The sequence below is a fragment of the Sebastes fasciatus genome, chromosome 2, assembly GCF_043250625.1.
Source record: "Sebastes fasciatus isolate fSebFas1 chromosome 2, fSebFas1.pri, whole genome shotgun sequence".
Lineage (NCBI taxonomy): Eukaryota > Metazoa > Chordata > Actinopteri > Perciformes > Sebastidae > Sebastes > Sebastes fasciatus.
In genome coordinates, this window is record NC_133796.1 from 21,732,064 (window position 1) to 21,753,590 (window position 21,527).

General features: G+C 38.2%; 1 protein-coding gene across 1 annotated transcript; it reads right to left on the minus strand.

Moving 5' to 3' along the window:
* Positions 1-1,824: 1,824 nt before the first annotated feature.
* tcf25 (TCF25 ribosome quality control complex subunit) lies at positions 1,825-21,452 on the minus strand. Its single transcript, XM_074614104.1, has 18 exons — positions 21,063-21,452; positions 18,897-19,043; positions 18,702-18,773; positions 18,324-18,448; positions 16,519-16,584; positions 16,315-16,397; positions 15,750-15,880; positions 15,037-15,136; positions 14,277-14,370; positions 14,064-14,156; positions 11,033-11,138; positions 10,611-10,770; positions 10,356-10,443; positions 9,973-10,131; positions 9,797-9,887; positions 8,275-8,354; positions 8,052-8,127; positions 1,825-3,708 (listed from the first exon to the last, which is right to left on the minus strand). The coding sequence occupies exons 1-18, from the start codon at positions 21,288-21,290 to the stop codon at positions 3,541-3,543; spliced, it is 2,067 nt and encodes a 688-aa protein (XP_074470205.1). The 5' UTR covers positions 21,291-21,452; the 3' UTR covers positions 1,825-3,540.
* Between the last annotated feature and the right edge of the window lie 75 nt (positions 21,453-21,527).

Sequence of the window (21,527 nt, forward strand, 5' to 3'; positions counted from 1 at the left end):
TTTTTCCATTTGAGTAGCATTGCAGTTTTTGTTTGAGGACTGAATTAAAGAACACTCTAGTTTGCAAAAGTTATATGTTTCTTACCATAACAATATATTAGTGTAAATATAAACAATATTTGGGTGTACAGTGTGAAAAGATATCCCAAACAGACAATCCACAGACATCACAGCCGGATTTGATCAACTCAATGCAGCTTAAAAGATGTCCAAGTAGTTTAAAACTAACATGTGTGAGGCAGGAGTTATTGCCGAGACAGATTAATGTCACTTTATTAATTTCATAATGCAATCTACAAAAAGATATACTTGGTTAATACTTCATAACAATCAAGGAATTAGAATAATTTTAGAAAAAATGTTGTGTCATCTGAACTGTAGGCCACTCTAATCAGAAACAAAAAGTGCGTTATGGGATAGTGTAAGACTGCAGTTCTGCTTCCCAAAGGTTGTGTAAATTCCACTCGAGCTCAGCTTAATGTGGTGACATGACCTGACATGACAGGACAGTGGTTCACGTTTTTCCTAAACAAACACTTAGGCCTGAAATGATTGATCAGTGAGTCGATGGACAGGCGATTAATCTTCAACTATTTTGATAATCGATTAATCATTTAAAATATTATTTTCCTCCAAAAAAACAAACATTATCTGGTTTTAGCTTCTCAAATGTGAGGATTTGTTGCTTTATATCATTATAATCTGAATATATTTGGGTTTTTCTGTTTGGACAAAACGAGACGTGACGACGTCAACGTGCTATATCACAAAATTTCATACTAAAAGATTAATAGATTAATCGATAATGATAATAATAATCATTAGCTGCAGCCCTGCGTGCATTTGCACTTGTTCAAATCCTTTTATCACAGTACACTTTTGCAGAAGCTATAGCTAGGTTGAAAGAAATCTTTACCCTGGGTGAGGATACGTTACTAGATTTGCTACAGGTCTATTTTTAATTCTGAGGTCTAGTACCTGTTGATGTTTTTTCGACTAATTGTCTGTGCAGCAGCGGTAGTAACACTGGAGTCGTATCAGACAGTCTCTGATTCTCACACACACACAGCCCCCTCTGAGGCACCGATATGAAAGCCTTTCTATACTGCTGACGATCACATGCAAAGTTCTCAGAAACTCAACCACAGCTCCAGGTGAACTAGGAACAATGACATCATTTGACAATCAAGCACATTGACACTGTGTTATCATGTGGCTCGCTGAGTAACAACATTAATGTATGAACAGCTACAGTGTAGAGGGTGATGTGTTAAGTGTCTCCAGGGTTTATGTCCTCTTTATGACCAAGAAGCCTTTAGGTTGATTTAATGTTTTCTATCTTAAATGAAAATGTGCGTGTGCCTAAAAGTAAAGAGATTCATAAAAATAAGAGCTACAATTGGTATGCTTATGTGACATCTTTTTGTCTGAGAGGTTTGACAGACAGACAAAAAAAAGTAGGTCGTCATGAGACCTTATTTCTTCCTTTTTCCAGATGAAAACAATGTGAGGGTGTTGAGACATGTCTGCATAGCATACAGACAAAATGTTGGTGAAAAACCGGCAACAAAAAATTGAAAAGCTTAGAAAATGGTGAAACATAAGTGATGTAGGAATGAAATGTTAAATATTTTGTTACCGTGCTGCCAGTTATAGCCCCAGGTTTTACCTGCAGTGAATTAGCCATCATGAATGAGGTTATGAGGACTAACTGGGTGTACAAAGGAAATATTAAAATCAATTGATAAAATACCTGCCACACTCTTGCACTGAGCATAACTTGATGGACAACAGCAGACTACTGGAAAAAAAAAAACGGGCCAATTCTCTGTACCGTTTTATTAGGTGGTTTGAGCCACAAATAATCAAATAGTGGGAAGTCAACTCAAATTCAAATATGAGAATGAATTCCAAACAGAGAGGGAGAACAGCAGACGTCCTGCGGTGATGAAAAGATTTACACAAGAATCAAAAACACAGGCTAGAAGCCCAAGAAAATGTGATTAGATTCTCAGACTGTTATATATATATATAACAAAATAACCATTTAACCAACATCTTCTTGGATCAGACCAAACAACAGATTCCCAGCATTGAGATAGTTTTGATTTAGTAAATGCTGAAATTAGCAGGAGACCGGACTAAACTTTATTCATGTTTATGGTAAATGAGATCTGAATTAATCACAAAGGCTACAGAGTTAGATCCATCGACTCATCGCTTGAATGCATCCACAACAGGTCACAATAGAAACAAGTTACCACTCCCAACAGGATCTCCCCCACATTTGTTTGTGATTATTTTTCCCCTAAGAAATGACTTTTTGCTTTTCTACAACACTGTGATACAATGTTTTTATACTCAAATATACTTTTTGGAATCCCTTGCCATATTTTAAACCTTTTTAGCAAATGATTTGGTAGAAAAGCACCGTGGTCTAAGGAGAGGGTATATACATACATTCATATATATTGGATTTTTACTTGATTTGTTGTACATAAACATATTGTTTTTCTCTAAGTGTGCGGTTATCTCTTCTATCAGTTTGGACTAATTGATGCTTCCAGCACTTAGCAAAGTTTACGCCGGGCGGAGCGGTGATCATCCTGCATTTTCGCATCTGAATAAAATCTGTACAAGATGATTACGGTCATAGCATCCTTTAAAAAATTTAACATAACCTCCAAACTGTTTGGGTGGGTGTCAAAAATTAACTACAAGTCTGTCTCTTTTAAAAAAAAGATGTTTAGAGATCTAAAGGGAGGGGTATGACTTTCTGAATATTTGCTATTACAAAATGAAATCACAGAACGAAAGAGGTTAAAAACAGATTGAACAGATTTAAAATGCTTGTCTGGCTCAGAATTTAACCACTTAATATTTCCATGTTCAAGTAAAGCAACGAGTGTTTAACATGGACTTCAATGTGTTGAACCGATTTCCCAACGATGCGTATTATGTGACGAAAAGCTGTCGGCCCATAAATCAATGAGAATATAAACTGTCTTTCTGATTCTGTGGCAAAAGCTGTGCTAAATCTTGAATTTGTGATACAGAAGTTCCACTCATCATAAGAACTGTTTCAACTTTGTTTGAAGTTCATAAATCAGTCCACTGTTCGTAAACATGAAAAACTCTGAAAGCCAGAAACCAGAGGAAGAAGAGTGGCGCCCATTACGCCTTAGTGCTGCAATGACTGGAGATGTTGGAACTGCTTATTGTTTATTATACTGTCAACTTAAGCGAGATGACAGGTTCAACTAACCAATCTGTTTTTATGACTCTGGAAGAAAAGTTCCTCATGTTCGTATTTGTCTGGATTGTCCCAAAGTAATTTTTATCAGTGCCACTAAAGCAGAGAAGTGGACACCAACACTCTTCCTTTAACTTAAGTACTCTGTAATTGTGACAATTAAAAAAATACTATTCAGTTGTCCCACTTTTATCTTTTCTTAATTTTTATAAACCCACCAACATAATTAAATATTTATCATTTTTGTCCACCTCTGTCTGTCTACTCTCTCAGTCCCATCAGTCCCATCAGTCCCACTCCTCCTCGTCTCTGTAGGGGTTGTCCTCTCTCGGTGGCTCTTGAAACCTGATGTTTGCCAGCATGTCCCTCATTGCCACCATTAGACGATTCACCTCCTGGTTCAGCTCCTGTCCGGCTCGAGCCACTTCCATGTCGTCCTCCTGCCTCAGTCCACCCTTATTAAGAAAAGATATGTCAGTTAATGTACAAATATCTAGAGGTACTTTCTAAGTTGGCCTTCTCAAACTGACATTTTTCAAGACAATCACAGACATATCTGATAATTTTCTCATATTTGATAAATCTATAAATGTATTTTAAGAAAATTCTGCAACAGTTATCACAGGTTCAACAGTCTACCCTCGCTGGAAGCACTTCATGGTGTTAAAAGACACCTAAAGCTGTCAGACCATAAGGATTTAATCTTATTTAGTAAATGACACTAAATGATCCCAATTTGACGGATACACAAGCAAACACATAATGAACACAAAGTACTTTTGTGATGTTTTTAGAAACACAATGAAACATTTGTGAGTTGAATAAAACACATCAATACCAGAATAATCAAGGGTTGTGTTATATAACACAACGTTATTTTGTTTGCAGATATTTAAATCTATTTCAACAGAACTGGGCAGCATATCTTCCCTAGTCTTAACTTTATTTCTTTTATCCATATCTTATCTCTTCCTCTCCATAAGTGGATAACATGATCAGGATGGATGGAACTGTTGTCCTGATGGAAACAAGCCTCAGGCCCATCTGTTAACTTTAAGCATTTAAAGCCGACCCACGAGACGCTCAATGTGTGGGTGTACCTGATATATGTATCTTAATGTGGCGGCAGTTGGTTTGTGCTGCACACTGGCAGTGGACTAAATCTATAACTCTTTGCTTAACACTTATGATCCCCTGGGTACGTACTGTTCCATGTCAAGTACCTCAATCATTGTAAAATTGTCAATGCCTCCTTGTTCTAACCCTGTTTGAACATAAACCAGACTTGTTCTGTGTTTGGTGATCTGGCATCTTCAAAGTCCTTTAACAGCAACAAGTAGCCTTTAAGTCTTAACACTATTTACTACTAAATATTATGGACCGTTACCGCCCTTTATGCTATCACAGGAATCTTACTAATTACCCTGATGGCAAGTTTTTGTTTGTAGAAAAATAAAACAAGCCCGGAGGAAATGGGTTCAGTCTATTTGTTGCTTTCAGCCTATTTGAGTACATTGCTGCCTGGCACAATGCCTTTTTTGTAGCTAAATTCAGAACTTTTAAAATGTGAAACATAGTGGCTTTCATTATACAGATTAAAAATAGACCCCGTGGAGTTTTTTTTGGACAAAAACAAGTTCTGTTTACATTCAGTGTTGCTCGACTAAAGGAATTGTCAGCATCCTGGAGGTCTAACAAACATGTCGAATGCGTTTTCTTTCATTTGAAAAGCAGATGTTTGAAGTAAATAACATGCATGAATTGTGCATTGTTTAGATCCATGTTAACTAGCTTGCAATCGTCTTCCCTGCCTCAGCTGGTGCCTGGTTGTGTTTCTTGGTGCCTTACTGCCACCTGTAAATCATTGGAATAGTGTGAAACCATGTGCATCACGTTACTATGCTCATGTGTGTGCACGAGAACAAACAAAAAGAGGACCCATTCATAAAAACATTGCTCCATTGTGCTACTAGTGGTCAAAACCTCCACAGGGTACCTTTAAATTCATGATCCAACATGAATGTTTCCCCACAAGACTGTACCAAACCTATTAACTTACATTATGACATTAATATCTATCTACATGAATTATAGAGTGCCGAGACGGGAGGATTAAGCCTCCAAATAACATACCACCCTCTTCTGCTTTTACTTTGAAACAATGCAGCTTTTCTGATTTTTTGTGGAGAGTGGTGATTGCTTTCTTGATTTATACAGTCGGTCCCTGTATTTTGTGAGGACATATGACTAGCTCCTGAATGCATTTTTTCATTTTTCCTGTGTCAAAGAAACAAGTACAGAAAGTCACCCACTGCTGCTGTAAAAGACCACAGATTCCCATCGCTCTGCGGTTCTCCATCTCTTAAACAGTGATGATCTACTAAAGATTGACGGCACCTTTTTTGATAAGTCAGACAGCGTCAATCCATATTTATTATGAGGCCAAAACCTGTTAGACATGATTAAAACACAGTTTAAAACATCAGTTTAAAAGTGTGTCTTTGGATGTCCCACAAGTCCTCATACCCAAGTCGTTTACAGGTGCCTGGTCTCGTATGATGGTTTTCTGATCTGCCACCTCTGTGATTAAGGTATGTTTAGGTTCTGGCAGCTAAAACTACTTGGTTAAGGCTAGGGAAAGATCACCTTCATGGTTATGGTAAGAGATTGGATGCAATTTGAATCAATCAGTCTGTCTGATAAGCAAATAAAATGGAGTAAATGAACGGAAAGAGCAAACATTTGTTGCTGTGTGAGCAAACACTTGTTGTGTCAGTTTAAGTCAGTGGTTCCCATCCTATTTTCCTCGAGGCTCCCCTACATGTATCTAAGAAAAGCTGGGCCAAAACCCTCCATTTGAATAAGGTGTTCCAGTGTATTAAAGTAGTTAGTTTGCTTTATTATGATGATCATGATTAAATCAACTTTCTTTAATGAATATAACTCGTCAGCTAAACGCCAACAAATATGGATATTTCGTTAGATAAAAACTAATTTTGGAAAATGATTACATCTATTTCTTTCCAATAAATTTTGACTTTACAACTCTCTGTAGTTATTGGAAATCTTTGGATCACAGGAGTTGTAAACAATTCTACACAGCCACCACTGGAATCTAATTCTACTAATAATATTAGTGTAGCCTGATCTTTACTGAAACTGTCCAGAAACACAGTTTAAACAGAATGTGGCATACTAAGTAGCAAAAACTTTTTTAAAAATACTTTTATACACAGACTTTTGTAAAAAATTATCCAGTAAATGTATTATCATAATTTAAGTCATACTAATGCAAATCTAATTTTGACAACCTCAGAGCAGACAAATCCTGGCGCACCCCGTGATCTTTGGTTGGGAACCATGTTATGTAATTCCCAACTTAAACTGATCAATATATTGCTGCCATTTAAAGAAAATTGAAATCTAATTATAACTCTGGTTAACTATGTGCATTTCTGCAATTAACTAGAATTACCGGCTCACAGTTGTATGCCTCCGCCAATTGGCCAAGTTGCAGTTTACATCCATGTCTGTCCAAAATGTCATCCCTTCATCATTTTATCCTATTAGACATTTGTGTGAAATTGTCATAATTAGCATATGAATTCATGAGTTATGGGCAAAAACGTGTTTTGTGAGGTCACGGTGACCTATACTTAAATAATCCACTTCTTTCTTTGAAATGTGCAGTCTCAAACACAAAGTACTGTCAAACTCCCTAAGTGCCCCACGTGAGTTCACAAGGATAGGAAGCCACATATGAGTCACAGATTCTGATGTCTGTTGCACTCAATTTCCTTTTTTAGACACATTCCCAACTACAACATGAGCTGCAGGACTAACTGCACAGTGTAGCACAACTCAGCCATCACAAAGAAGGCCAGCTATTGTGGGAATGGTTGAAATGGTTTGATGTTTAAGTGTAAGCAGAAAAAATGTTAACACTCGACATATTCAAAAGATCTCGTGCTTATTAATAGCGGGAAACATTGACTAAACATAAACTTGACTGGGCTCTATAAGTTGGCCCTATAAATGAATAATGAATAAATATATACGCATCAAACAAATCACTATTACGACGGAGACAGCACAGCCAAGGCCACAAACAACTTTGCACTTCATGAATGTTGTTATTGTGTTGCTCTTCAGTGGCGCTGGGAAATGGTGGACAAAATTAACTGCAACAAGGTCATATGCCTTCTTTGATATTTTGCAGTTGTCATCCCCTCAGGGTAACCATGAGTCTTTTGGGGAAATATTCCATCAGTCAAGCATGTGTGGTGAGATGTTTTCCGAGGTCTTTAACCAGTTTATATGTTCCCACCTGCCCTGGAGGGTCCTGCTACTAATTAGCACTGAGTGTTATTTTAGTACTCATTATTAGAAACCCCCAACCTGAAACACAGTTTCAGTTTCACTGTGCTCCTTCATGGATTTTTGGAAAGTAAACCCAATAAAAGAAAAAATTCTTTGAACATCTGGGCATGAAATCAGAGCATCAAGAAGATCATTTATAATTTCATCAGTTGACACGCTCTCTGGGGCAGGTCTGTTCATAGTGAATTATTCCCCGCCTCTGTGAGCTTACAAAATTTGTTACAAATGAGTTTTATTTGAAGGCTTACAGTTGTTAATCACATGATGGGCCGACATCGACACCATGGGTTCTTTATTAGAGTCTGTTTTTATTAAACATCAATGCAGCAGCGCCAAGATTCATCCTCAGATGACATCACTATAGTTTGTCAATTCATTTTTCCAGGGCTATTTCATGATGCTGATCCATGCAACTCACCTGAAGGTTGAAGTTTGGCAGCAAAGACCGGAAAAACAGCGACAACGTGCTCTCATTTGTTGCACCAACGTGCTGCCTATATGCAGACACAGAAACACACATACAGAAATTTCATTATAGTGTAAAAGCATATTGAGGATACAAAGCCTGTTGGTTTGTAAAGCACAATATTTGCATCTTCTTTGTACGATAGAATTTCTTCTGCACAGATGTCCTCCATTACCTCTCTGGTCGGGTGTACGACATCACTGAGTCCAGTGGAGGCAGAGGGTCAAAGCCCATCACAGGCTGACTGGTCACCTCCTGAGGGGGTCAAACAATTGCACAAGATGAGAGTCACTTCCTCAGGGATGCATGAGTTCAGAGATACATGAAAACCAAAATGGTGATCAGCAGTCTATTGATAGTATTGTGCTACTTTATCTAACTAAGTTTAACCATCTTTATTGTACCTCACTGGAGAGTTTGTGAGGATCTTCTGTATAGCACAGATTAAATTAATGTCTGAAGATCTGAGTGGTTATCTTTTAGTATATTACACTTCTTCTTCTTCTTGTTCCTTTCAGTGTTTTTCCTTGTGTGACCACAATTATAATTCAGAGACAAAACAATCCGTGAAAAATGGTCCAATCAATTAACATTGTATGTTGAAAATCTGAAATCTTCTAAAATATCCTTTGCCGAGACTACAGTCACCTTCTCCCGCAACCTTTAGTCTGTACAGTTAAAGGGAAACTTTGCAACAACGCAAAGCTGGTTGGAAATCTGCAATGTGGGTGGAATGTGCAAATGAACGATGTTCAGCTTCCCTCTGTGCTTCCCGCCCAGAGCTCCCAACTCACCCGCTGGCATTAGTCGGCCAGATGACGCAAAATGACGCGTGTCTCGTCATCCGGTGGACCCTCGCCGGTAGGGGTGGCGGATGAGCAGGGAGCTCCAGGCACCGGTAAAACGGAGGGAAGCTGAACATTGTTCATTTGAACATACCACCTTCATTGCAATGATACAAAGCCGGTTGAAAATCTGTTGGCAAGTTTCCCTTGAAAAAATATAGCAGCAAGGCTTTGTGTATGGAGCACTAGCTGCTATTCTTTCATAATTTAAATATGTAAATGCCTGTAAAAAAGAAATAGCAACTACACTGACAACAAAACAAATGAATCAGAGAAAGTTTGACCTAACAACCGGTTGTGTTTTTAGTATAAGTAAATATATAAAAACTAAGAAAAAAGGTTGCACTTATAGAGGACTACATCTGTGAATGTGCAATATGTATACTGTCATCTCAAATTAAACCCCCCTTATGTTTTTAGCATGAAATCTGATTTAAATCAGGGAGTATTGGGGCAATCACTCATATAAGATCAAATAAGATTCAACTTTATTGTCCGTTCACACAAAAATGTGTTTTGCATCACATGCTCCAAACAAATCAACAGAAGAACATAGAAACATAAAACCCCCAAAAAAACATCTGAGGTCACCCTCCAGCAACCATCAGAAGACACGACACCACATAGCAGCCTCATGCACACACACACACACACCCACATCCAAAAATATTATACACTCATAACTGTATCAAGGCAATCTCAGACCGGGACCTCAGGGAGGCCACATGTTTCTTGTAATGTGATCATTAATTAATTAAACTCATCACACCTCTAGCATCTATTGGTGAGTGGACTGAGGACATTGTAGATCAAGTTAATTGTGTTTAAGGGCGGTTGCTGATCGTTCCTTACTAGAGGCAGACTTGAGGTGGCTTCTTTGATTTCAGAGAGGAGGACGTGACGATGGATGTTCCTTGGTGCACTTTGGTACCTCTGCTTTCTCCTACAACAGAGTGATGGAGTTATGCTGACATACGGGGCGTAATAGCACAGAAATGTGGCAGCAGAGCAGCTCATTGAGATCTTACTTGTTTATGCAGTCCTCCACCAGAGGGTCTTTGGCATCAACTCGACACAGCACCTCTTTCACAGACTCTTCCAACCACAGCATTACTGCTGCCTCCCTCCACAGGCTGTGAGTCCTCCCCACATACAGAGAGGTCAGCTCAGCCAGGGCTGGGGGCTGCCTAGAGACAGAGAGGGTACGGTGAGGGCACAGTGAGGTTTTCTCGGTTAGGGTAACGGAAAAGCAAAATGTATACAAAATGAGGAAAACAATAAAGGCCATAAACATGTTTACAGCAATAATATGATACATTTGTTATAGTATTGAATGATAAATGCTACCACGCTACATTAATATAATGTGGTTAAATTCCATGATCATCAAAACAAAGGGAGCATACATTACCCCAACTGGCTCTTTGGGCCAAAGAAGGCATGTGAGCTGACTGTGGCATCTGGCTGCACGGTACACAGATCCAACAGAGGAATCAAGACTGTAGAAAACACGATCACAGCAACATAAGTAGGGGAAAGTACACATTTCAACTTCCTTGATGTGAATGACAAGTAACCCCTACAATATTATAGAGATATGTTTAGTCAGAAGTGACTGAGGGGCAATCATGTCTAAATTGTTCATTGAGTGGTAGTAGAGTCTAACCTCCAGGAAACATAATGAGAGCGTCCTGCAGCATCTGGTTAGCTTTGTTTCTTTCTTTGTCACTTTCTTCAGGATCCACATCTTCCAGCTGACTGAGGTGGAAATGGCAAAGTGCAGTGGAGAATGCAAAGTTTGGCAGCTGGGATAGATTTCTGTGCTCCTGAAACGCAAAAAAAAAACATTTCTGTGTCAATCAATCAATCAAACTTTATTTGTATAACACCTTTCATACAGGTTAGTGCAGTTCAAAGTGAAGTAAAAAATTATTTAACAATTCAACAATTTGAGACCAATGCACACAAGACAATGAAAACGATGAAATTGTAAAAAAAAAATAGATTTAAAAGCTGTAACAACCGTGACAATTACTAATCAAAAGCCTGACTGAATAGGCAACATTTGCGCATTATAGCACACTTTACCTCCCAGTCCTGATGTAACTGGAGGAGAGACTGGTACTCTCGGGAGCGTAGCGTCAGGAAATCAATGAGCAGGAGCATGCAAAGTGGGTCAGCGTCTGGGTCCAAACTAGAAAAAAGAGCGGCAGACAGACGAAAAAGATTACTACAGGGCACAGACTTGATCAACACACACCGACCAAATGTCTGAATCCAAGTGCAATTAAAAGTCTCATCCCACACTCCAGGGTGGAACATAGAAAGATAAACTTTGGGACACGCTGTTCTGTCCTTAAAAGACACCGTTGGTTAGAGACCTTTTTAAACTAGACACATTAAACATTTTAAATGGGCCCCTTTGTATTCCCCGTTGCCGTTTCTTGATGCAGTAACTGACAGGAAGTAAGCTTGGACCAAAGCTGGTGCCCAAGCAACAGAATGGCAATGAACATGTCTATAAAGCTGACATGTTGCCACTTTAATGTGAAATAAATTATAAGACATCAGAAACTAGATAGCATCAAATATTCCACTGCTCTGCTATTTGATTTCAGAGTCAATTTTGAAGCTTGGGCAGCAGACCAACTTAAGTAAACATGGAGTGCCTCTGCGGTGCACAAATTGCTACAGAAATTAACTTAATTTGTCTGGTTTCCTTCAAAATCCAATAAGAAACGATAAGACAGACATGCACATCCATGTCTGATAGGATGATTGCTGGATCAAAGAAATATCTAGCAGAATTAAAACTGATAGATCTGCACACCAAGTGCTTGAAACAGACTTGGTGTACAGATCTATCTGTTTTAATTCCTTTGAAATCCACCACAGTGCATTTAATTCTATCTGATGTCATGCATGATATCAAAAATAATTTGTGTTTGACAAACAACAGGGGAAGTATTGTTTCTTTTCTCAACAACATAGGACTGACAGTGTTAATCATAATATATATGTGAGACCATTCTTCAAACAGATTCTGTTATCAATCATGTTGCCAATTTAAAGGGATAGTTCAGGTGTTTTGAAGTGGGGTTGTATGAGATACTTATCCATAGTCAGATTACATACAGTATGGTGGGCACAAACTGACAGGAGTACCTGCGCGGGAGCAAAGCAATACAGTGCTAGGGACCGTAAAACGGCAGCAAAACATATTTTAGCCACCTAAAAGAAAGGCTCACCTAAAAACAAAATTAAATAAATTGATATCTGTTTAAGTGTACACCATTTTTAGAATATTTTCACCGCTTTCTTACCGTCAGACAGCCCTTTCCGAACTGAAAGTGAAACTTATCTATGCTCTCTTCAAAGGTCTACAGTCATCTACTGTAGGTAATATACTGACTATGGAGAATTACCTCATACAACCCCACTTCAAAACACCCGAACTATCCCTTTAAGCAGATAGTGATTTATTCACTGCTGGTTTGACAGGGACAGCTGTCAGCTTTTATTCCCACACTGCTGCTTTACAAAACAACCAGAACATAGCTGTAAGTAAGGAAGCCAGAGTTTGATGAAAATCACAGATAAGCATTGACCATTATGTGGTTAGTTTGTAAAGCTCAAGTTATGGCAGACTGATGGCAGCAGCGCCTGGAAACAGCCCTCTATAGTGTGCATGATGTAAGGAAGTGGTCTCTGTACCAGCATGATAAGGGAGGTTCCATGTTATGTAATGAGATTTTAACGTTTACATTGTTTGGGGGTTTTATAGCCAATGGTTGTGTAAATGTAAATTATTTGCCATGTGTATCATCTTGGCTGTACTTCACTATGTCACTATTATAGTTTAGTGAATGGGGGGGAAGCATCCAAATGTCTCGTCAAAAACATCTCGTCATCAATAAAACAGCACAAATTAGGAATTTGGAAACACGTGTTCAATTGTTGTCTACCTTATACATAATTTTGAGGGATACATCTTTGATCAGTATTAGTAGTCATATAGAGCTGGACGATACATTGATTTTATCAATCATTTGAATTTATGGTTTAAGACGATGTTTAAAAATGTAAATCTTTTCACTTTAACTTTGGTAATTACGGCACGGAACCTTCACCGCTTCCTTGAGCTCCCGTAGCTCATAGCAGGGTTTCTGTTTTTTTTTTACTAAATTTTGTTATACAAGAAGCAAACTCCTTTAAGGAATAACTCAGTGTGTAGGATTTGTGCGTAACGTTAGGAAATGTGTGAAAGACACACACATTTGAAAGAAACGTGTGTGTGTTTGGTTTTGGGTATCAAAACGGACCCCGAGTTGGCAAAATTCATATAGGACAGGTAGCAGCTAACATTACTGCCAAACATGTGAAATATATAGTGATATTGTGGTTTTAGCTGTCATGTTCAGTCTCATGTGAGGCGACCTCACTGTTTTGACCAATGCTCGCTCGCGTCTACGTAGTGCGAGTACAAACGTGAGCAACAGGAGGCTGACTGTCGCTGACTTAACGGACACAGGTGTCACTGTTAACAAGCAATTTCCAATTCTTACATAGAGCCCCTTTAAGGTGGACCAGCTATTCTCATTTTAGTGACAAGCCGCTCCTCCGAGTTTTGCTCAGCAAAACCAGGTAAGATTAGCTGAATCATTTTTCTCGTATCCCATATGAGCAGAAGGGGACCCGTTGGAAAGACGATACTCCAGAGATGCAGTGGCGTCTCACATCTTTGTTTGTTTGCTTTTGTTAATCATTTTCGTAAATTGGGCGTGTCAGACAAAAATCTGAGATTTTATTTTTAGGCCATATCGCCCAGCCCGAAACCAATTAAATGTTACTTTTGGACTTCCCCCTCTGCCCGAACAGGATTTCCACTGTCAGAAACTCAGAATCCAAATTAATAGTTGAGTTAACGGTCTTTGAAGACGATCTTCCAAGTCTGATGACTGCTGTTGGTGGTTACTTTATTTAGCGAAATAAGAGTTATTTTTGTTTAGCTAGCATGTGATCATATGTAAAACTATTCAATGTGATGTCAAATAAAGAATTTTAAAGACATAAACTTTACGATTTCCCTTTAACTCTAAAGCTTGTCAAATCTCTGTACCTCAGGATCAGTTTGCAGTACTCCAAAGCCGTTCGTGGGCATCCTCTCTTCTCCAGGAACATCATGTGCTTATAAAGCGCCAGATAAAATGCCCTGCAAACAGTGATAATCATTGAATTGATGAGTCCTTCAAACACAATTTAAGTTACCAATGATATTTTAGAGTCCAATAAAACTCACAAAAGCAAAAAAAAGGAAGAAGAAATGACCAACCTGTTCTCTGGTCGCAGATAATCGAGTCTGCTGGTTCCTGAGGTCAGACTGAATAAAGGGTGAAAGGCGCACTCAAAGCTGTACATGGCCCTCTCTGGAAAAAACAAAACATCATTTATTAATATCCACAACAAAAATATAACATTTTCACTAAAGCATCTGCAAACTGGGTATGGCACAATGTGCAGAAAGCAGTACTCAACACAGCTATACAACATTACAGGTGCTAGGCTGAATCAGTTATGGTCTTTGCATCCCAAAGACCAGAATTGAAAACCACTGTCTTATTCTAATGTTAAAGTTCATCTGATGTCGTGTTAAACAACAAATAAATCATCCCGGGAAGAAGACAAATGCCCTTTAAATTATCCGTTTTGTCTTCTATATTACTTTAACAATTTTAGCTCACGTCAAGGAGAGGGCCTGTGATAATAAATATGATGTTGTGTTTTGCCAGCAGCATGAACTTTAACTTTTTAACAGTGGCTGTTTTGTTGGTTTACCTCATACAAAAGCACAGTGACGCGGAGCCCTAAAGTAACAATTAATACAATTTATAATCTGACAAAAAATAGTTATTACCAGTGATTTGACTACAGCCCTTTTATCATCTTATATCAACATCTAGAGTCATTCTAATAAATTAACACTGTGCTCTAGGGTCACACTGATGAAACTAACGCACTCCGAAATCAGCTTTGAGATTGGCTCAGCGTTTTGGATGTGTATGGTTATGACGAACACAGGGCATGATCCTCACCGATGAGGTCCCTGGCCATCTCCTGATCCTCCTGTATGCGGCAGACATCCGAGAGTTGCAGCAAGGAATCAATGTGGTAGGGGTTGAGCTGTAGCAACGCCTGGAGAGAAAAAGAGAAGAGACAATGGTCAACTTGACAGAGATGGACAAAGACATGCAGTCAGAATTTGGGTCAGAAAAAATGCACGTGGTTGCACCATCTCTGCAACTGTAGATTGTTAGTATGTTTACATGCAAACACACGCAATCCGGGTTTTAACTGTAAAATAATACGAATACGTGCATTATAACTACAAAGTTCAACATCTAACTTCACCTCATGAGAGACGCGTGCAGCAGAAATTTAAGCTCAGCAAATGGATGTTTATTTTTTTTCCAACCGCAGTGCTCTTTGGCACTGAACGCTGACTTCTCTCCTAAAGTTTTAGGTACACAGTCTTATATGAGATTAAAGAAGGTTATTTTAATTGCAGTTGCCGATTGTTTATACCGATGATGATCCAACAGGATCATTTCCTGCCGATTCAAGAGTTGAAGAGCTAGAATAGATAACACTGTCTATGCAGTGTTACGTGTTACTTGCCACCCCATATCACTGATTATTTTATGCACCCCTGGCAACAACAATACTGAGAATGCCTGAATTAAAATATGACTACAGCATCATCAAACTCACGGACACTAAGGTGCGCAGCAGAGATTAACTTCTTTACCACAATGTTGTTCGGATCCATGGACTCGACCGCATCCAGGAACTTGAACTGTACTTGTTGGTAGTCCCGGCCGTGCTCAAAGGTGAAGTACTGAATGCCGTCCTTTGACTGCAGTAAGGTCATTGAGATTCCTGAGGAGACATCAAACAGTGTTAAGAACAACAACACGTAAAGAAAGACACAACAGGGTGGTAAATGGTGAAGATATATTTAATTCACACTAACAGAACTGAATAAGCACGAGTACATAACAGATGAGCCTTTTCAATTCATATCATGGTGTAAAAGTGTCTCAAAAGCGGGTTTGTTTTGGCGAATTAATCTTAAGACCACTATGTCATCATGAAGGCAATAGTGTTTTCATTTTCAAACAACATATATCAAGACAAAAAATGTAGTCAGGTGGGCTCAAAGTAATTAATACTGTACATATATTTTTTTAATTGTATTATTCTATTGTTTTTTGCAACAGCTCATAACATCAACAAGGACAGTCATTAAAATTAAAATTGACATTAAAAAAAGCTAAAAGCTATATTTCAGATGACTTCAAGGAAAAGCCTACCTGGGCGGCTGAAGCGAGGCCAGCTGTCCTTAGGACTGGTCATCCAGGTGCTACGATGAAACTGTCTGTTTCTCTGTCGAGGTCTGTCAAAAAATTAAATACAAATAAAATAAAAATGAGCACAAGAATATTCTGCATACACACAGACGGTGTGGATCAATTAAATCCAAACAATCTCACAAACGTTTTCACTTTTCTTTTTACCTTTGATCCCCTTGAACAGCTCGAGCCCCAAAGTATCTCTTCAGCTCCGTCTCTGGGTTCAGGTTCCTAATGAATTATTGAGACAGAAAATGACATTCAAATCTTGAAAGGCTAAATGACAATGTGAGCCACCTGAGGAAACTAATTCTGAGGGAAACATAGGAGCTGTTTGATTTAGATATTTTAGACATGTCCGTCCATGTCTGCTCTAGACTCTACAACACAAATGCACAAAAAATTAAGATATAATTCTGATACTATTTTTCTGTAATTTTCAAGAGACAACGATGAAAAGTTGACAGGCAACCATACTGAACAAATAGTTTACATACGGAAGGTTAAGTAACTAATCATACCAGTGGGACACCCAGTCCAAGCCTCACAGTTTGTGACTGTCAGTTTACAGCAGTGGTTCCCAACCTATTTTCCTCGAAGCCCCACCCTACATGTATCTAAGAAAAGCTGAGCCAAAACCCTCCATTTGAAGTGTTGCAGTGTATTAAATTAGTCTTTTTTTTTATTAAATCAACTTTTTTTATTGAATATAACTCGTCAGCTAAACGCAATTACAAATATCTTTTTCCAATAAATTTTGACTTTACAACCCTCTGTAGTTATTTGAAATATTTGGATCAAAGGAGTCTGAAACAATCCTGTGCAGCCAACACTTGAATCTAATTCTACAAAGAGTATAATACTAATAATATTAGCCTGATGTTTATTTGCAACTGTGCAGAAATACCAGGTTTAAACAGAATGTGGCTCACTAAGTAGAAATATATATCTTTTTACAGTTTTATAAAGAGCCTTTTGTATAAATTATCCAGTAAATGTGTTATTATAATTGAAGTTATACATCTGCAAATCTAATTTTGACAACCTCAGAGCAGACAAATCTTGGCGCACCCCCTGTGATCTTTGGCGGCCCCTTAGGGGGCCCGGACCCCAGGTTGGGAACCACTGGTTTACAGCATTTGTTGCCTGTTTTGAAGTTAGCAAAGACAACTTTTACATTTTAACTGTATCTTCTGCCAATGAACAAAAATAAGGATTGCATGGAGGTTATATGAAAAGTACATATCAGTAAAAAACATTGTTGTTTTTTTATGTAGTATTGTATATAATATACATTTAATTTGTGCCATAAATCTTACTAACAGGTGATTAAATTCGCTTGCTCTGCATCAGCATCGTTGCATCCCTGAAAACAGCAGTCAACATGACATAACATGCTTTCTATCAACACAAGCAGTTTGCCTTTGACTGCTAATTAAACTGGACTGCTCCGACATCACTGGCAGATGTGCAACATATTTCGATAGGTTTTAACCTTTTGCAATTCTGTGTTGATTCAATGCAGCGCATCCCCTGAGACAGACAACCTCCAAATAGTTTGCTTTTCTTGCGTGAGCCAAGCGCCACCACATGGTGGCAATTAGTAATGACGGAAATGTATATTATAGTAAGTGAGGTCACTGAACTGACCATTGACCAAGTCTAGTCATGTCATGTCAGCTGTGCACTGGTCAAGAGCTATTTTAGTTCAACTACTCCAATAAACATATTCAAGTATAATTGTGATTATTTTGAACCATGTAACAGCTTTAATGTATTTAACACAATAACTACTGACTAACACAGTAGACTAGAAACCAGAGTGTGTGTGTGTGTGTGTGAGAGTGTTGTGTTCATATACATGTGCAGATTAATACTTCTGTCACAAGCGAAGTCAAGTCTGGGTGGTGAAAAAAAATATATCTGATCTGAATCTATTTTGTCTACATGAGAGACGTTGGTCTCCTCACCTGTGCTCCACATGTAGCACAGATCTTCTGTCGGAGCCTCCGCAATCCTCATTTTGCAAACTCAGACCGTTGGACTGCTCCAGGCTCTCCAGCAATAAATCAATGTTATCATCTGGTACGGCCTCCTGAAAGTCATTAAAACAAATAGTGAGATGACAGACGTTTAATTGTTGTTCGCTTTCCAAAAGAAGCCACAGTTTTGTATAATGTGTGTGGTTTGTAGCTCTGATGAGTGATTGTACGTCAGTGTTACTACAAAAATATGAATACGGTTGTCATTAATTCTAAGAATATAGCGTGTGGTGGCTTATCAATTATTGTTATTTATCATATTTAATGTCCTATCAGAGCAGATAAATCCCGTCTCAACATATTTACCTGTCCACCTTCTGATGTCACTTTTGTCTTCTTCTTTTTCTTCTTCTTTTTAACTCTGTCTCCAGACAAAGACTGTTGAATAAAAGAGAGATGACAGTTCAATATATGCAAAGGTGTACATTAAGATCATAACAATATTTAAGTTAAATCAAAGGATCACAGAAGGACATCCTTCTCACATTGCTTCATCTTTACCTTTGTAGATGCTTCCTCTTGCTTTTGATCTGGTTTCTCAATGTCTCTGTTATCATTCTTTTCCGTGCCACTTGTTTTATTTCCATCTGGTTTCTCCGCCTCTTCATCAGGTGAGATTTTCTCTGCTTCATTGTCTGCATCACCTATCTAGTAAAATGTGACATTGGCAAGAGAGTGTGTTGGGTAAAACAGTACTAAAAAGAGAGTAAAAACCCCATAGTTTCATGGAATATCACAAAAAACTTTGTCCAACACCAAGGCAACATATTTATTTCCTTAAATCATGTCCTGGTTAAAACAATCAAATGCCAACCACTACTCATGGACAAGATGTGTGTGTTCAAGATGACAAGAAAAAGGATATACAGACTCAATGTTGTGAACCATAGCTTGTGGATGTTTTATGGTGTGAATAAATATTAAGTGTAGAATTCACTGGTTGGTATAAACAGCTCACATATTAAATGAGCATACTGTTGTGACAAATAATAGGCCTACAACCTAAGATGCTGGTGACATTGTGTCACAACTATTAACATTAACCTGAGCAACTGAAAAATGGATGTGGATTGTATTGATTGAATTGTGGCCTGAATAAATATTAAGTGTAGAGTTCAGCTTTAAGGTATTTCAACTTGTTGGTATAAATAGCAAAGTTATGAATCCTTTCAGTCATGCATTATGATTTTGACAAGGCATAAAGTTAATGCAAAGTAGATCTTAGCTTGATATAAAAGCAAGTTGATCCTTTGCTTCATAACACAAAGCAAATCTCTTTTCATGACTGCTCAAGTGTATTTGTTTTTATAGACTTTATTAGTTTTAAACATTCATATTTGTCCAAAATGTGATAATAAATTAATAGATAATTGTCTTTACCTCAAAAAAGAGAGAGGCAAGTTGCATAATGTGCAGATTTGTTAGCTATATTATGTATATTCCAATTTAAAGGCTAGTAAACATGTCCGCTGTACCCTATTAGACCTTGTTAGTCTGTGTTTTCTTCAGGTTGGTGTTGTTGACTACTTCCCAGTGATCTTCTAACGTGATAGCCAGCTTGTTAGCAGCTTTAAGGTATTTCAACTGGTTGGTATAAATAGCAAAGTTATGAATCCTTTCAGTCATGCGTTATGATTTTGACAAGGCATAAAGTTCATGCAAAGTAGATCTTAGCTTGGTATAATAACAAGGTGATGTCAGTGATCCTGTGCTTCAAGTGTATTTAATTTTATAGACTGTATTAGTTTTGAACATTCACATTTGTCCAGAATTTGATCAAAAATGAATAGATAATTGTCTTTACCTCAAAACATGAGGTAAGTTGCATAATGTGCAGATTTGTTAGCTATAAGTGTATAATTTTTTCCTGAAATCATGTCATGGTTACAACAATCCAATGCCAACCACTACTCATGGACAAGATACAGACTCAGTGTTGTGAACCATAGTTTGTGGATGTTTTGTGGCCTGAATAAATAGTAAGTTTTAAGGTATTTCAACTGGTTGGTATAAATAGCAAAGTTATGAATCCTTTCAGTCCTGCATTATGATTTTGACAAGGCATAAAGTTCATGCAAAGCAGAACTTAGCTTGATATAATAACACGGTGATGTCTTGATTTTACAGTGATCCTGTGCTTCATAACACAAAGTAAATCTCGTTTCATGACAGCTCAAGTGTATTTATTACACTTTATGTTATTTGTATAGACTTTATTAGTTGTAAACATTCACATTTATCCAAAATGTGATAATAAATTAATAGATTTAGAATATTAATTGTCTTTACCTCAAAAAAAGAGAAAGGCAAGTTGCATAATGGACAGATTTGTTAGCTATATTATGTATATTATGTCTTCCAATGTAAAGGCTAGTAAAATGTCTGCTGTACCTTATTAGACCTTTTTAGTGTCTGTTTTCTTCAGGCTGGTGTTGTTGACAACTCCCCAGTGATCTTCTACCGTGATAGCCAGCTTGTTAGCTAACTTTAACATTAATATAATGTATCTGATGTTAGTTAAATAAGCTGAGAGATGAGCTAAGCCTCACAGAGCTATGTTGAGTTAGCTGTAATGATCATCAACAGAGAGCTGGCTGTAAACATCTGTAAACATCCAACCAGGAATGAACCACACAGTCACATGTTATAAACAACGTGTCACCTTACCAGCTCATAGATGTTGCTGAAGTTCTTCTGAGCCTTGTTTTTCTTGGCCTTTCTGCTGCTGGCTTTAGCCGGGGGAGAAACACTAGAAACAGTAGCCTCGTCCAGCTGCTCCTCTTCAGCCGCAGCCTGCTGCTGCTCCTCGGATCCGTCTCCCAGAGTCACCTCCTCCTCCAGGGCCTCCTGACCTCGCTGCTTCCCTTTCAGCCTCCTCAGAGCCCGGGTAGACATGGTCCGCTGCTCATGGGACACATACACGTCAATGTGAGCGCTTAAAGTAGTGTTTAGTTGGCTGACAGACACAACAAACCCATGAAATCACCACTGGTTTCCTGCTCTTCTTCAGCTTCTTCTTCTTCTCTGGTTTAATGTTGGTTTTCTTCTTCTTCGTCTACATGCTTCAACACTTCTGGGTGTTTACTGCCTCTACAGGACAGATGGAGAATTGCATCAATAACTAGTTTAATA